We start from the raw sequence: 17,134 nt of genomic DNA, 5'->3' as shown, positions 1-17,134 counted from the left end.
CCATTTACAGGAGGTAGATAAGGAGCCTGGAAGTAGTCATGCCCAGGTCTCCATGGCTGCCGCCCAAGTGGCAGGAGCCCTGCTGGATGGAGGCTCCAGAACTCACCACCCTTTGCAGGCAATGCCTCCTTGGCTGGCCAGGGTGGGGCTGCTACCCAGGCCAGTGGGGTTGGAGCCTGGCCACACCCTGGGCTGTGGGTGTTTCTCCTAAGCCCTGGATTTTTCCTCTCCTCCCTCTGCCCAGGGCTTTTCTGCCAATCTGGCCAACTCCAGCGTCCACATCACTCCCCCATGACGTGATTAGGCCTCTGTGCCAGTGAGGCCAACACTGGTGTCCACACCCGTTCCCCAGGCTGCTTCCGGCTATTGGTTCTTTCTGCCAACTCCATTTTCTCATCATCGGTGGGCTGGGATCCAGAGCAGTCAGCAGGCCAGCTGCATACTGCCTCTCTGCCCTGTCCGCTCCTCCTGCTGCCTCTTGCAGAAGGCCAGAGCCTGCCTGGACTAGGACACAGTCTGTGCCAGTTGGCTGGGGCAAGGTCTGAGCTCAGTGCCTCAGTTGTGGGTGGTGTTCTTGCATGGTTCCTTCAAAACTTTGGGGACCAGGATATCTGGCCTCAGCAGGCCATCATAGCCTAAGCCTCAACTTTTCCATCTAGAAAATGGAACTACTGCTCTACACAAACCTCCTATTGTCCTATGTTTCCACTGGCCTTTTCCCAAGCAGGCTGCCCTTCCTTATAAACCCTTACCTAGTCCTGAGTAACTTTGTCCTGGAGAGGATGTTTCTGTGAACAGGGCCACGCCTGAGGGCTGAGGCCAGGATGAATGGGGGTCTCGGGGAGGACAGCAGCCTCCCAGAGGTGAGCACCTTCTGCAGAATGCACTTGGAGGGACGGCAAGGAGAGGAACTCCACTCCCCAGGAACTTTTGTTTTGTTTTTAATTTTGTCTTTTTGAGATAGCGTTTCACTATGCAGTTCAGGCAGGCCTTGAATTCATTTTGTAGGCTAGGCTGGCCTCAAACTCAGGGATCCTCTCCCCTCAACCTCCTTGGAACGGTTTCCGAAGGCACAAACATCTGTCTGGAGCTGTTTCCCAGCTCCCTGATGAACCCACCCTGCTCAGGGCAGCAGGCCCCACGCACAGCATGGCAGTAGCGCTAGGCTCTGGGAGACATTCCTGGAACAGTTTAGAACCAGAATGTTTTTCAACCAAACATTTTAGAAACCATTTCAAAGTCAGCCTACTTTGAAACTCGACACTTGAAAAGCTACTCTGCAAGTTTCAAAACCTAAAACTTCTGAAAACCTCCTGGCAACTGAGACCAACTGAAATGGCAAACAATTCCATCCATAGTGCTTTTTAAGCCTGTTTATTATTTTTTGAGACAAAGTCGCACTCTATGTGATTCAGGCTGGCCTAGAACTCACTACATCCCAGGCTGGCTTTGAACTCCTGTGGATCCTCCTGCCTCAGCCTCCTGAGTGCTGGGATTACAGGTGTAGGCCACCACACCCTGTTTAAACCCCCAGTTTTTACAAACTGCCTTGAAATAAATGTGGTTTCACCAAAGCTGGATTTTCCTAAGGAGGCAGGATGGCTGGCAGCCCTCGAGCAAGTTCTCCCTTGCACAGTGGGCACCTGTGGTGCTGTCAGAGGTTAGGAGGCTCCTGCATTTCTGCTTTCTGTACTCCTCTCAGAAACTCTCCCACCTGGTGATCTCTCCTCAGCGCTCCCAAACCAGGCACCTGAGCAGTCACCAGCCCTCCAAGGCTGATGTTCTCTTTTGGGGACCAACTGGGCCCTTGTGGCCTGCATGTGACTGAGACTGCAGGACACGAGCCTGGGGACCCACCTCGCCTTGTGCTCGCTCACATTTGCCATTTGGTGCCTTCATACCCATCATGTTTTGTTCCTCCAAGGCCACCGAGTGCCACTGTGAGCAATGCCTGGTGACATGGATGACCTGAGGACACTGTGGTCAGCGAAACAAGCAGACACAAAAGAACAAACTCCTTGTGACTCCACCCCTGTGAAGCCCCTAGAGCAGTCAGATCTCTACAGCCAAAAGCAGGGTGGCGGGAGCCAGGGTGCTGTGTGAGGAGTTAGCGCACGGTGGGTACAGTTCCAGGTTGGAAAGGTGGGATTTCTGGGGTGGCCGCAGTGACAGCTGCACCCCAGTGTGTATGAGCTCAGGGCCCCTCGATGTGCCCTTACACCTGGTCACAGTGGTGTCCTTTATGTGATGCTCATATTACCAGTTTGGGAACTGAAATGAACACCAAGGGGAAGCATCCCTGCTACCAGCCCTGGTTCATCCAAGGAAGTATCATTATGGGATCAACTTTCTTCCTGTGAGATATCCCTTCCCTGCACAGGAGGGCCCGCCATGTAACCATAAAATCTAATGGCTTTATTTTAACCAATGTTAGTTTACCCAGTTCCTATTCCACATGTGCAAGAGCAGCTGTCCGGCCTTCCACATCTGGGAGGGCCTGATGCTCATGAGGCTCCACCGCCCTCGCCTGCTCCCCATAGGATTCTCCAGGGACCCAGGTCCCTGGAGTGAGGTCTAGGTGCTCACTTAGCACAGGGCTACGTGCTTTGAACCTTAAAGCAGAACACTGTCTAGGACCCACAAAGGCACAACTGAATTTTAGCTGGTGTTCAGAGAAGGAAAAAAGACAGCGTCTCCTCCTCAATTCAAGGATTTCGAAGTGCTTCTGCACGCTGACCCCCGGCCAGGTGTAAGGCAGCAATCTCACACCCTGCAGAAACAACAGTGCAAGAACACTGGTGGCTCTCTCCCACCCAGGACAACTGCAGGAGGAGACAGAACTGCACCAGTTTCTAGGATGCACTTTAAATTCTAGCAGACAGACCTGAGTGTAAGCTCTTCTTCTGTGAGTTTTGCATGCACCAAAGTCCATTTGTGCGCTGATGCATTCCCACCCACAGAAGCAGGTAACAGGTAAAGAAAGCCAGCTCACCAGCTGGCTCACAGGTGCCCCTCTGCAGGCACCGCAGGGTGAGCATCAGCCTGAGCACTGCCCTGTCCACCTGAGGGCCCTTCCAGCCACAGGTCTGACTCCAGCCTGGGCTCGTGTGTCTGAACCAGCCCCCACATGCAGGTCCAGGTCCCAGTTTAGGATCCACTCCGCCCAGAGACCTTGGCCAGGGCTGCCCAAGCCCAGCTCTCACACCTCTGCACATTACTAGTCCTGCCCACTGCCGGCTCCCACCAGCCCCAGCTGAGGATGTGAAGAGCAGAAGGAAAGAAGGCTGCGTCCACTCATCACTGCAAGCAGCAGACCCCATCATACAACCGTGTCGCTACTGTCACAGCCACATTGAGTCATCCAGGCCTCCAAACCGGTGTTGCATCCTCACCAGCTTCCCTCTCAGTGATGCAGAAAGAAGAACTCCCGAGGAGGAAAATCTCCCATGCTCCCCAATTAGCCTCCACTGATCTGAACTGGAATCCCAGTGAGGGCCTTGCCCCCATCCCTGGGTCTTGATACAGTGACTGCATAGTTATGCAACTTCAGAACGCCAACACATCACCGGTGCCCCGGGGAATGCTGTCCAGCACCCTCAGGGGTCATTGGCTCTCCATGAATGCAATGTCTTCCATCCTAGTTTATCAAACACCAACTTATTAATGAACAGACCGGTGTGTGAGTCAGGATCCTGTCTGTTTAAATGCCACAAATCCAACTGGTGTTAGCTTAAGCAAGTGGATACTTCTCAGACCCCAGGGCTGGAAAGTGTGGATGCCTCTGGCTTCAGGGGCTGGGATCATCCGGAGGGCCACGCCCCTCGGTCCCCTGCCTTACGTCCTTGCCTGCAGGTCTGAGTCTCGGCTGGCCACAAGCTCTCTGGGCCAGAGCCAGACGGGGTGGGAGATGCAGCACCAAGGTGGGGCGGAGGCTCCTCCTGGCATAGGTCTCCCCTGGCTGTCAGCAGGCCCCGCCCTGTGGCTCAGCTAGGGGCTCCATGGCAACCTGCAGAGGGGCTTCTGGGTACCAAGATGCAGTACCAGTCTGCAGCTGTGGGTACAGGAGGTGACACAGGTTGGAGGATGGAGGCAAATAGAGTTAAAGTCTTCCAAGTTTGGAGATTGGTTAAAATTATCTAACTGTGCAATACTATTTTTTTTTTTTTTTTTGATAACAGGGCTCAAACTTACAACCTCACCCTTGCCAGGCAGGTCTGTGCTGCTGACCTCTATCCCCGGTGCATACAATACTATTTTTAAAATAGTTTTTTCTTAATGGGGGAAAAAAAGATAAATTTCTATATAGGTTACTACACTCTGTGGGCCAGAGACATGGCAGAGAATTGAAGGAAATGAAGCCCTTCCTCCGGGACAGTGGGCTGGCCCTCTCCCAGAGCCCACCTCCCACACCCCTCGGCCTAGGTGGTGGCCCTGCAGAGGAGCTGGGTGGGCGAGGGAATGGTGCTGGCAGCTGCTCCAACAGCCCATCAAAGGAAGGTGATTTTCAATATGATGCAGACTGAGTCCAGGGTCACCCAGCAGCCACAGACTTCACAGGCCTTGATCTCAGCTGAAAACAGGCCAGGCAGGGACACTGCGCTGCCCCACCAGAGCACTATGAACACTCCAGGAGCTGGGCAGTGCTGACCAAATGCTATGAATGAAGAGACAATGTCAGTGTGCTGCCAACAGCAGGAATTTCTGCAGCAGTGCCTCGCATGTGGATGCAAGGTCACCCTGCGGAGGGGTGTGGCCTGGTGTTTAAGGGACCTCCTGAGTCACCCTGCTGTCACTGTCAAAGGATTTGCCTGCCACTCTTCTAAAACTACAGGCAAGGCCTGTGCTGTGGCAGAGCGTGTGCCCCAGGGATCCATGTGTTGGATCCTCCACAGCTGGCCTAGGGGCAGTCCTGAGGTCGAGGGGCTCATGCCCTCAAAAGGGGCCATGGGACCCCAGTTGTGCTCTGGCCTCCCATCTGTGATGTGACCCCTGCTGCTGGCTCTGCCCTAAAGTCCTCATCAGAGACCAGGTGATGTTGGTGGCACAAGTTGAGCCTCTAAACAATGGGGTCATAAACCCCTTTTCTTTATAAATTACCCAGCCCACCACGGAAAACTGACTCCAACGGCTACTTTCAGACTTGGGGTCCTCCTCCCACTGAGACACCAGGAAACCGCCTCCTCCACTGGCCGCCGAGGCCTGGGCTCCGGGTTTCTGCTGTCTCCACCCACCGTGTGCACAACCCGACGAACCACAGAGCAGCGAGAGCGCAGCCGCCACGATTTACTCTGGCTTTCCTCCACTGTCATATTAAATATCTGAAATATATTAATCTTAGAAAACAGTACTAACACAGTGCTCAGGGAACACAGGCTGTGGAGTGCACAGCAAGCCCAGACTGCAAAACCATAGCTTGTTTAAAACCTGGAACACGTGAAGTCAAGACCAGACCCTCGGCAGCCTCTCCACCAGGGCATGTGACTCCACACGAGGCAAGGAAGCAGAAGACAGGGCGCAGTCCTAGAGCCCCCCTCGGATGTCACCCGCGGCAGGCCCCCATGGGCTGCGGGGGACCCGGCCAGCCCGGCTCTTCGAGGCGTCCTCAGCCTCTGAGCAGGTGCTCGGGCTTGGGGTAGCCAAAGAGAACAAAGTCCGCCTCGTAGAGTTTGTAGAGTTGCCACCGCCAGGCCAGCGGGATCTCGGCGAACCAGTCCTCCTCCCAGCTGCTGGCAGTTCTGTTCCGGTAGCTCGGGGGGAAGTGCACCTGCGCGTCCACCTTGAGCAGCTGCAGCAGCTGGGCGGCGTCCGCATCCAGCGTCTCCAGCTTCCCCACGAAGTCGTAGTCTATCTGGCACGGGTGGCAGAGGCGGTACACCTGCCGCCAGTGCTCGTTGAAGGGCGCCAGCTTCTCGGTGTGCGGGTCCAGCAGGTACTGGATGAAGTTGGCGAAGGTGACCTTGAGGCCGGCGCTGAAGGCCTCGCTCACCGAGGCGGGCAGGCTGGTGCGGTTGGCGTAGAGCCGCAGCATGGGCGCCGCGAACTTGCGGTAGAACTCCTCGTTCTCCAGCTCGAACTTGCTGCGGAAGGCCGAGATGAGCCGCACGAAGGGGTCGCGCACAAACAGGAACTTGGTGTACTTTTTCAGCTTGATCTTCATGAGGTGCCGCGAGAACCTGCCGTAGCGCCGCCAAAACTTGTTGAAGGTCAGGTGCGCGCTGCTGTTGTGCACGCGCTCGCGCGGGATGTCCAGCGGGTCGCGGTAGGGGGCGCCGCGGTCCAGCAGGCTCTCGCTCAGCACGATCATCACGCGCTTCCAGTTGGTGCAGGCCACCTTGGGCACGTAGCAGTAGATGACGCCGTGGCGGTCGTCCACGATGAGGTGGTTCAGCTCGTAGTTGGGGATGTCGTCGAAGGAGCGCTCCTTGGTGGGGAAGGCCAGGCTGGAGTTGGCGCAGAAGTGGCGCAGCACGCTCCTCCGCTCGGCCTGTTGCCGGCCTGCGTCGGGGTGCTGCTGAGCGTTCTGGGGGGACCAGTCATAGCCCCTCACGCTCTCCTCCATGCGGCTGTCTGCCGGCTTGTTGGGGGCCTGTACTGTGGGCTGCGTGGTCTTTTTCTTGGAAAAGTCGTGCTTTGCACCAGAAGCGAGCAGCTTATCTAGAAATTCGTCCACATTGGAGGGGAACTCCTTGTCCTCCCCCTGCCCGGGGGTGGGCAGGGGCGCCAACGCGTGGGCTCTGGACAGGGTAGTGTGCAGGTAGAAGTGGGCAGTGCCCACGTTGTCCCAGTACACGATGATGAGCAGAACCATGAAAACAGACCCCAGCGCCAGCCACAGCCGGAAGAGCCGGGGCTTGGTCATGCTGCCCGGCCAGGGCTGGGCCCGCGCCGGCCCCTCTCACTTCAGCGTCACAGAGAGCCAGGGCATCGCTCTGAGGTGAACCTGGAGGCACAACGATACCATGTCAGTGACAGCCCTGCTCAGGTTCCTCTACCGCCCCACCTCCTGCTCCTGACTCAACCTTGTTAGGCCTCCTCATCACTCCAGCTCCTCTGTGGAAGGTGACTGATGCCTCTCGGAATGACCCAGACCAAGCGTAACCAACCAGAAAAGCAGAGACCCTCCATCACTGTACCACACAGAGGAAGGCCTAACAGCAAGGAGCTACTCTCCAGGAGGAGGAGGAGGAGCAATGAAAAACAGTCAGCAAGAGGCTAAAGCCAAAGTTTAGGAAAATGCTAAAGATGCCCTGTCCCTAAAACACCCTCCCCCGGTGCACATCCGTCAGAAATAGCTCCTGCAGTGGCTGCCTTGGAGAGGAACTGCCGGGCCCAGATAGCACAACAACCTGCTTCCTGCTGTGTCTACTATTTGATGGGGAAGGGGCAGCAGACCCACTTAGTGAGCCTGGAGCCAGCTCGGGAGGTGGTGGAGGTGTGTGACACATGCCAGGTTCCAGAGTGCCAGTGCCCATCTCATGAATAGAGCTGGGAACCTGTGCACGATGGCCTGAGTGCAGAAAACTCTTCAGCAACATCTGTCTCACCTAAGCCAAATACCAGTGCAACACAACACGGGGGCCATCCTGGGGCCGATCCTCCAGCCCATCCCTCTTCAAACTCCTGGTAACACTGTGGGGCCAGGCAAAGCTGAACCCCCTCCCTCCACCCAGGGGAGCAGGAGATGCTCTGAGTGTCCTACCAAGGCAGTGTCACGTAGTCCTGCAGGGGCTGGCCTCGACCTCACTCGGCATCAACAAGGTGGAAGGATGGGACAAGGTAGGTCACCTGTCCTCTGACCCACCCCCTGGACACAGAGAGGCCCTTAGGAAGCTGCCCTCACCCTACTCCTGTCCCCATCAGCACCCATGGGGTGGAACCAGGTGGCTGGAGGTGGAGCTGGCTGGCAGTCCACTTTCTCCACTTCTCTCTGCTGAGTGTAGAAAACATTAGCCATGCACACGTTAATCAGAAGAAAGCAGAGATGGCTATATTAACAGCACATGCAGTAAATTTCAGAAGAAAAATTCCAATAACCATTGTACCCTCAGGACCAAGTGCAGTGGCACCCCAACCCCAGTAGCATGTTTGTGTGCAGACTGTATAACAGGACATCTGTTTGTGAAAATGTGCAGATGACTGGGTGAATATTCACCAAGACAGCACTGCTAAGTATCCTTGGGTAGTGGGCGTTTGGGTGACTCTGTTATGGTTTATATCTAGATGTCCCTGACTGAATCATGGGACAGGATGCCTATCATGGATTAGCCCACTGATGGGTTTATAGGGGTGGATTAGTCCACTGATGAGTTTATAAGTGTGGATTAGCTCACTGGTGGGTTTACAGGTGTGGATTAGCCCACTGATGAATTTATAAGTGTGGATCATTCCACTGTTAGAGTTTACAGGTATGGATTAGTCCAGATGGATTTACAGGTGCGGATTAGTCCACTGATGGGTTTACAGGTGTGGATCAGCCCACTGATGGGTTTACAGGTGTGGATTAGTCCACTGACAGGTGCATAGATATGGATTAGCTCACTGATGAGTTTATATAGATGTGGATTGGCCTACTGATGGGTTTACAGGTGTGGATCAGCCCACTGATGAGTTTATAGGTGAATGTGACATTGAGAAGTGAAGCCTGGCTGGAGGTGCATGCCTCCTCAATGATTCTCAGCTTCCTGCTGCCGTGCCATGGACTGAAACCCCTACAAACTGTGAGCCTTTTATAACCTCTCCTCCTTTAAATTCTGAATGTTGAGAATTGTGTTCCGGCAATGAGAAAGTAACTAAGAAATGACTTCTTTGTGGTTTACTGTATTTAAATTTGTTTTTGTTTTACATTAACTTTTGTTTTTTACTATGAGAAAACAATTTTCATTTTTTAAAATATAGGCAACTGTGATAATTTTTTAAAATTTTATTTTGAAAAGAACAAAACCAAATGAGAAAGGACACAAAACGGGATCATTCAAAACAAAAGGGTGGACATAGCACATGATTAAAACCACAATACAAGGTGATCTACAGTGGTTACTATGATGTTTCTTGTTATCCTCAATAGAATTGTCTATATTATCAGGCATAGTAAAATTGAAATAGCAGTGCAGAACAGTATCAATAAAAACAAAATATTAGAGACATTATAGGACTTCAAAAGCAGGTAACAGTCAAACCAGGATGGGTATCCTAGTGAATCTGTGATCTTCAGAGTAGTTGCCTATATTCTCAGACTTGATGGTATCAAATATAACAGATTTGGATAAAGTCAGTCAAGACAAGACAGTGATCCAACAAACCAAATTCAAATAAGATCAGTCATAATAAGACAGTGTAATACAGGGCTTCAGATTATAAGAAATTAAGGATGGTTACCATAGTATATCCTGCTATTTTTAAAATAGCTGTCTGTGTCCTCAAGTCTAGGACAAGTAGACAGACTGGAACAGAATATAATCAAACTAAACAGAGCGATGAGAATAATGTGGATTTTAAATCCTGATACACTATTAACAATGTCCTCTGCCTTACTTTTTTAGACAATTCTTCTCTTTACTTTCACAAGGTGTACTGTACATTTTGGATCCCACTAACTTCTTTAGTTTTGTTGGTACTGGGGCTCAAACTCACAGCCTCACACTTGCCAGGAAGGTGCTTGTGCCACTGAGCTAAATCCCTGGCCCTGCTTTAGTTCTTAGATTAGGGAGGCAACCCACTATTTACCTACGAAGTTCTGAACCTTTTCACCCCTGAGCTTGATCTTAAGTTGTATTCCTATACCTACAAAAGCCTCAAGGTTCCTTATACCTGAATAGTTCTCCACTGCACAGAAGTGTCACGTCTTTCCAACCTATCTGCAGCTGCTTGATGAGCTACCCCTCTTTCTCCCTGGTTCCCTGTCACATCAAGCGTTATTTTGTCATCTTTGACTTTCAGTCCATAAACCGTTTTTCAGTTTGATTATATTGCTTATGCAAAGCATCTCAATGGACCCTACCTCCTCATCTACTCTGCCTGTGTTTCTTTTTGTTAGTGTATCAAGGCCATTTATGTTAAGAGAGTATAGCTAACCTTCTCTGCCTCATCTCTGCTATGCTATTTTTCTGCTGTTGGTTGTCTACTTTTCCCCTTCATTCCACTGTTTGCTCTGTTCATTGAGGCCTCTCTGCCACTGTTCCTGAAACCCTGGTGGTTTTTTTTCCTCTCTCTCTCTCTAGAATGTCCTTCAGTAATTTTGGTAGGGTTGGATTGGTGGTCATGAACTCCCACAGTTCCTCTTTGTCATGGAAGCATCTTATCTCTCCATTAACCTTGAGAGATAGTTTTTCAGGGTACATCAATCTGGGTTGGAGGTTATTTTCTTTCAGAGCTTGGAATACTTTGCTCCAAGCTCTTGATTTGATGGCTTGTGTCAAGAAGTCTATCATGATTTTGATGAGTTTTCCTTTATATGTGATCTATTTCTTTATTCTGACAGCTCTTAATATTCTGTTATGTTGGATTTATATTATTATTATATGTCTGTGTGTAGATCTGTCTTGATTGTAGGTGGCTAGAGTTCCATATGCCTCATTTAATTATCATTTCCTTTTCCTATGCTTGGAAAGTTTTCCTTAATTATTTCTGTGAATAGCCTTTGTATTTCATTTGTGATTACTCCTGCTTCTTCACTCACATTTTTTATTCTTAAGTTATTGATCTTCTTGTCTTCTAGCCTTTGTATTGTTACTTCCTGGTTCCTTATTTTTAAGAGATCTTTCCTTTCACGATCACTAGCTGCAAACCTGTCTTCAAGTTTTGATAGTCTATCTTTAGTTTCTTTCAAGCATTTTTGCCACCTTTCAATGGAATTTTTAGTTACCTAGTAATCTCTCTGAATCTGTTTCATGTATTAGAATACAAGAAAAATCTAGAGTTTTTTTTTATATTCTTCATCAAAGGTTTCCCTTTTTCTGTGTTTCTGTATTTTTCCATTTGTGTCTCCTTGAGAGGTGCTTAGCATTTCTTTTATTAATTTTCTTATATCTTGTTTTACTTATATTAGTATTTAAGTCCTATAATGTCATGAAGATATTTCTTTATGTCAGTTGATGCTGTTTCTGATACTGCATTTTTGCTGCTCTCGATCTCTTCTGTATTTACCTCTCCTGGACCCATATTCCCTGGGTTGGTGGCTAGAGACTTTTTCTTGTCATGTTTCTGGTTTTTTTCAGACAGGTGTTTAGTGGAGGTCCCAGGCCCTTTCTGTATTGGTTACGGTTACTCTGAAGTGTGCTGGCTAGAGATTGCTGCCCTTTCCCTCCAAGCCAGTCAAACACTGGGGGTCTTTACCACTTTAGTGTATGCAGCATGGATAGAACCAGTTCAGGACAACTTCAGGGGCTAGTTTGTCCCTAACTCTGAGGGGGACCCAGTCCAAGCTGTTTCCACCAATCTGCTCCTTACCAGGAACAGTCAACTGAAGCCACTACAGTTCCAAGTTCAGGCCCATCCTGAGTGATTCCAAGATGTTGCCCAACCAGTCTCCCCATCCTGTGGGAGGACCAAATTCCAAGTATTCACAGCGGGCCAGTGCAGATGTCCATGCCAGCTCAGTTCTCCATTGTGATGCATCCTCCCACCAAGGTCCTCAGGCTCGCCAACCCCTGACTTCAGTATGAGCACAAGTTGGACCGGCCCCAGTGAGAGTGCGTCTGGCTCCAGCCTTCCATCCATGTTTTTTTCTTTTCTTTTCTTTTTTTAAATTTTCCCTTAGCTTCTTCCTGGGTTGTGAGAATCCCTCTCCTTTCATCTGGCCTTCTCCATGCTGTTAAATTCTAGCATCCTAGCTGTTTTTTTCAGAGAGGTTCTTTACTACTTATCCATCCACCATCGTACTATCAGCCGGCAACTGTGATAGTTAATTGTGTCAACTAAGAAATTCTCAACTAAGTTGATGGTTTTTGTTTTTTGGGTTTTTTTGGTACTGGATTGAACTCATGACCTCGAGCTTGCCAGGCAGGGGCTTATGCCACTGAGCTAAATCCCCAGCCTCAACTAAATTGGGTCAGCAAAGCTGTGGGTGTGGTTGAGGGGATTTACTGAAGACAGAAGCCCCGCCATGGGCATGCTTGCCCCCTACCTGGAATAAAAGGGAAGGAAGAAGGAAGGTTCCTTCTGTTTCTTTGGGGGAGCTCCAGTGTTCACCTTCACCTTGGATGCTGTCTTCTGGCATCAAGCACTTCTTTGGCCTCCTGATAGGGACTGGCATGGGACACTGCAGTGAGCTCCAGGCCTTCACCCAGATCTTTCAGGTTTCTGGCACACAGGCAGCTCTTTCCCATTCTTGCACACCTGACTCAGTGGGCGGCCACCTGTAAGCCAATCTTATAAATCTTCATATACTTGCACATCTTGCATTAAATCTGTTTCTCTTTGGATTAATGCACCTCAGGAAAAAAAATCTGTTTCTCTAATAAGTACTGACTAATACAGGTTTTGATACCAGGAGTGGTTCTAGAGAAACAGAATTATAAAGATGAAATTCTTCAACGGCTTTAGTGGTTCCTGGAGTTGGCTAATTTGATGAGCCCTGAAGATGCCATGCTCTCTCCTTTGGATACTGTGGAAATGCTGAGAGTCCTTGGTGTGAACATCTTAAAGGAATTCACAGTGTAAATCCACCGCATTTTTCTAACTCACCACTTGTGAGATGTCAGAAATTCAGCGACTCCGTATGTGACACTTTTGAATGTTTTGGCAGAGTGGGAAATACAGTGATGCTGGCTGGTTGCTCTTAGCATCTCTGGACAAACTAGGGAAAGAAAACAATGAGCTCAAAGCATCCAGAGGAATCTAAAGTCTTCCAACTGTGAGGAGAAATTAGTAAAAGACAACAAGGAGCCCAAAGATTCAAATTCCCAGCTGCACACACATAAAGAATTTAAGTTTCTAATTGTGTTCTAAAAGGGAATCCCCTCTCCTTTACCTGCAAGGTTGAGACTGAAGAAACCCAGCAAACCTAAATCCTCATAATCCGACTGGCTGAAATACAGCCTAAGTTTCACGCTCAGCCTCCAAAGGTATCTGAAGTAAAAGTAAGGGCTCTGATTGGAAAAGAATGGGATCCCGTAAACGGGGATGGAGATGGCTGGGAGGATCCTGATGAGGCTGAGGACACTGAGCTACTTACTAAATACTAATGAGATTCTTTTCCAGAGGAGAGATTTCCCCACCCAGGGGGTGGAGGCATCCCCACCCCCAACCCGTGGTACTGGCCTCTCCTTCTATACCTGAGAAAACTAACCCTGGGTTGACCAAGCATGATAATGCTGACACTCCTCAAGACCCACCTGAACCACCCATTTTTGAGCTTATAACCAGCTCAAGTCACAGATGGCTCTTAAGAGTGAGGTGCATGGTGTGACCCATGAGGAGATCCACTAGTCTCCCAACAAACTTCTTGAATTTTCTGTTATAAATGACGCCTGATGAGCAAGTGTGGAAATGAATTTTGCAGGTGTGGGATAACGGTGGCAAAAACATACATTTGGGTCAGGCTGAGTTTGTTAAGGGCCTGGTAGGCAGGGACTCTGAATTTAATGTTGCAGTTTGCAGAGTGAAAGAAGGTGTGAACAGTTTCTTAGGCTGATTGGCAGAAGTGTGGAAGATGCCTCACTGTGACTGAGTCAGAGACGCTTGACGTTCAGTAGTTTACTGCTGATGAGAGGATTTAGAGACTTAGGGAAATGGGAATAGTGGAAAGGATGTATCACACTAAACCTAATCCACCACACTGAGATGATCCAGAAAATGTACTCTTCATTAATACCCTGAGAAACAGATTTGTGAGGGGAGCACCAGCATCCCCACAAAGCCCTGTCATGGTCTTCTCTGTATACCAGACCTTACAGTGGGGAGTCATTCAATTGGGAAATCTGAGGGCAGTGGGTTTAGTTGGATCCTGGAGTGGCAGGGGTCAAGTGGCAGCACTTAATTGTCAAAGGCAGGGTACACGCACTTATCACAATGGTCAGCAGAACGAGAAAAATGATCAGCATGGTCTAGAGTGTTGGCTGATTAGCCATCATATTCCCAAAAGTAAAAGAGACAGTAAGCCTACAAAGTTGTTACTAGATTTATGTAATCAAAATAAATATGGGCAAATGAACAAAAATTTACTTCAAATCACAGTGACAGGGAATCACAGCCCCTCAAACAATTCTCAGACTTGAGCCAGTTTACAGACCCAGAGCTCCTGGAGTCAGGGGAGCCTGGGTCACCTTAAGGAAGGACCCTGGTGTACCACCAGAAATTTATACAATTTCTCCCACCCTTCCTCAAAGGGATCTAAGGCCTTTTACCAGGGCAACTGCACACTGAGGGAAGGGAAATGGTTAGATATTTGGGGGACTTACGGACACTGGTTCTGAACTAACACTGATTCTAGGGGATCCAAAACATCACGGTGGCCCTCCAATAAGAGTAGGGGCCTATGGAGGTCAGGTGATTAATGGCGTTTTAGAAAAGGTCCAACTCACAGCAGCAGGCCCTCAAACCCATCCTATAGTCATTGCCCCAGATCCAGAATGTGTAACTGAGAGATACACTTGGTACTTGGCAGAATCCTCACAGCGGTTCCTTAACCTGTAGTATCAGGCTCTTAGGGTTGGAAAGGCCAAATGGAAGCCATAAGAGTTGCCTTTATCTGGTAAATAGTAGACAAAACTAAGACTGCATCCCTTGAGGGACTGCAGGGGTTAGTACCACTACTGAGGACTTAAAGGATGCGGGGGTGGTTGCTCCCACCACATCTCCATTTAATTCTTCCATTTGGCCTATGCAAAAGACAGATGGATCTTGGATAATGACTGTAAATTACTGTAAACTGAATCAATTTGTGACTCTGAGTGCAGCTGCTGTGCCAGATGTGGTTTCCTTGGTTGAGCAGATTAACGCATCTGTGGTACTTGGTACACAGCTACTGATTTGGCAAATGTCTTCTCCTCCATTGCTTTCAGCTGGCAGGACCAGCAATCTGCCTTCACTGTCCTATCTCAGGGCTATATTAACTCTCTGGCCCTGTGTCACAACTTGGTTTGCAGGGATCTTGACTGCCTGTTACTCTCACAAGGTATCACACTGCTGCATCCCACTGATGATATCATGCTGACTGGATCAAGTGAACAGGAGACAGCAACCACTCTGGATTTGTTAGGGAAGCATTTGCAAGGTGGAGGATGAGAAATAAATCCAACTAAAATTCAAGGTCTTTCTACCTCAGTAAAATTTCTAGGAGTCCAGGAGTATGGGGCATGTAAAGATAAGTTGCTATATCTGGCTGCCCCAATAACCGAAAAAGAAGCACAGAGCCTAGTGGGGCTGTCTGGATTTTAGAGGCAACACATTCCTCATTCAGACGTTTTACTCTGGTCCATTTACCAAGTGACTTGAAAAGTGGCTAGTTTTGAGCAGGCCCTGCTCTACGACAGGTGCAGACCGCTGTGCAGGCTGCTCTGCCACAGGGGCCATATGACCCAGTGGACCAATGATACCTGAAATAGAGATGCTGTCTGGAGTCCCTGGAAGGCCCCCTACATGAACTGCAGTGGAGGCCTGAGGGATTTGGGAACAAGGCTGTGACGTCATTTGCAGACAACCACTCTCTCTTTGAGAACCAGCTCTTGGTCTGCTACTGGGCCTAGGTAAAAAACTGAACACTTGGGGCTGGGGATTTAGCTCAGGCATAAGCACCTGCCTTGCAAGTAGGCGGTCGTGAGTTCGATCCCCAGTACCGGAAAAAAAAACACTGAACACTTGACCATGGAATGCCAGGTCACCAGGTGACCCAAGTTGCCCACTTTGATCTGGTATTATCTGACCAACTGAGTCATGACGCTGAACATGCACAGTAACAGTCTATCATCACATGGAAATGGCACACACATGACTGAGCCAGAGCAGGTCTGGAGGGCACAAGTAAGTTACATGAAGAAGTTGCCCAGCTGCTCATGGCGCCCACTCCTGCTGTATTGCCTTCTGTCTCCCACATGCACCTGGGGCCTCACGGGTGTACCATCCTGTGTACCATATGGGGGTACCATATGCTCAGCTACCAGAGGAAGAGAAGGCTCGGGCCTGGTTTATGGATGGCTCTGCACATTATGCAGGCACTCCCACAAGTAGACAGCTGCAGCATCATGGCCCTTTACAGGGCATTCCAGAAGGACAGTGGTGAACGGAAATCAGCACAGGGGCAGCACTCTGGGCAGTGAACCTGATGGTACATTCTGAGACGAAGAAGTGGTCAGATGACTGACAGTGTAGCCATTCATGGACTGTAGACAACGGTCTGCCAGATGGTCAGAAACTTGAAAGGCACATGATTGGAAAACTGGTAATAAAGATATCTAAGAAGTGATAGGTGCACAGAACTCTCCATGTGAGCAAGGGCTATAGCATCTCACGTAAACACTCACCAAAAAGTGACCTCAGCAGAAGAGGACTTTAACAATCAAGTGGACAAGGGGAGTGATCAGCAGATAGCAGTCAACCTTTCTTCAGCTACCTGTGTCATTGCCTAACGGACTCAAGAACAGAGAGTCTGTGGTGGCGGGAATGGAGGCTACACATGGGTTCAGTAACATGGATCCCCACTCACCACGGCTGACCTGGCTACATCCACTGCTGAATGCCCAACGTGCCAGCAAACCAACACTGAGCCCCCGATACGGTTCCATTCCATGGGTGGTCAGCCTGCGACCTGATGTTGGACTGCTTCCATCATGCAGAGGTCAGAGCTTTGTCCTTACTGCCACAGACACTTACTCTGGATGTGGATTTGCCTTCCATGCACATAATGCTTCTGCAGAAACTACCACATGTGGGCTTACAGAATGCCTTTCCCACCATGATGGAATTCCACATAGCATCGTCTCTGACTAAGGAACACATTTTATGGCCAAGGAAGCGAGTTGATGGGCTTATGCTCATGGAATTCACAGGTGTCACCATATTCCTCACTACTCAGAAGTGGCTGGATTGATAGAAAGGTGGAAGAGTCTTTTGTAGATGCAGTTACAGTGCCAGCCAGGTGACAACAGCTTGCAGGACTGGGCAAGGTTCTTCAAAAGGTTGCATATGCTTTGCATCAGCA

The 17,134-nt window shown here is 49.6% G+C and overlaps 1 protein-coding gene across 1 annotated transcript in view; it reads right to left on the bottom strand.

The window, feature by feature from the left end:
* Positions 1-5,305: 5,305 nt before the first annotated feature.
* Chst12 (carbohydrate sulfotransferase 12) overlaps positions 5,306-17,134 on the bottom strand; it is a 30,257-nt gene continuing 18,428 nt past the window's right edge. The window contains exon 2 of the mRNA XM_005003716.4: positions 5,306-6,940. Coding sequence (XP_005003773.1) covers positions 5,603-6,859 — 1,257 coding nt within the window. The 5' untranslated portion in view covers positions 6,860-6,940 and the 3' untranslated portion in view covers positions 5,306-5,602. The remainder of the gene's footprint in view (positions 6,941-17,134) is intronic.

Source organism: Cavia porcellus, unplaced genomic scaffold, assembly GCF_034190915.1.
Source record: "Cavia porcellus strain 051 isolate PalLab524CR breed Dunkin Hartley unplaced genomic scaffold, mCavPor4.1 scaffold_23, whole genome shotgun sequence".
NCBI classification, from domain to species: Eukaryota; Metazoa; Chordata; class Mammalia; order Rodentia; family Caviidae; genus Cavia; species Cavia porcellus.
This window is presented reverse-complemented; position numbering and strand designations above follow the sequence as displayed.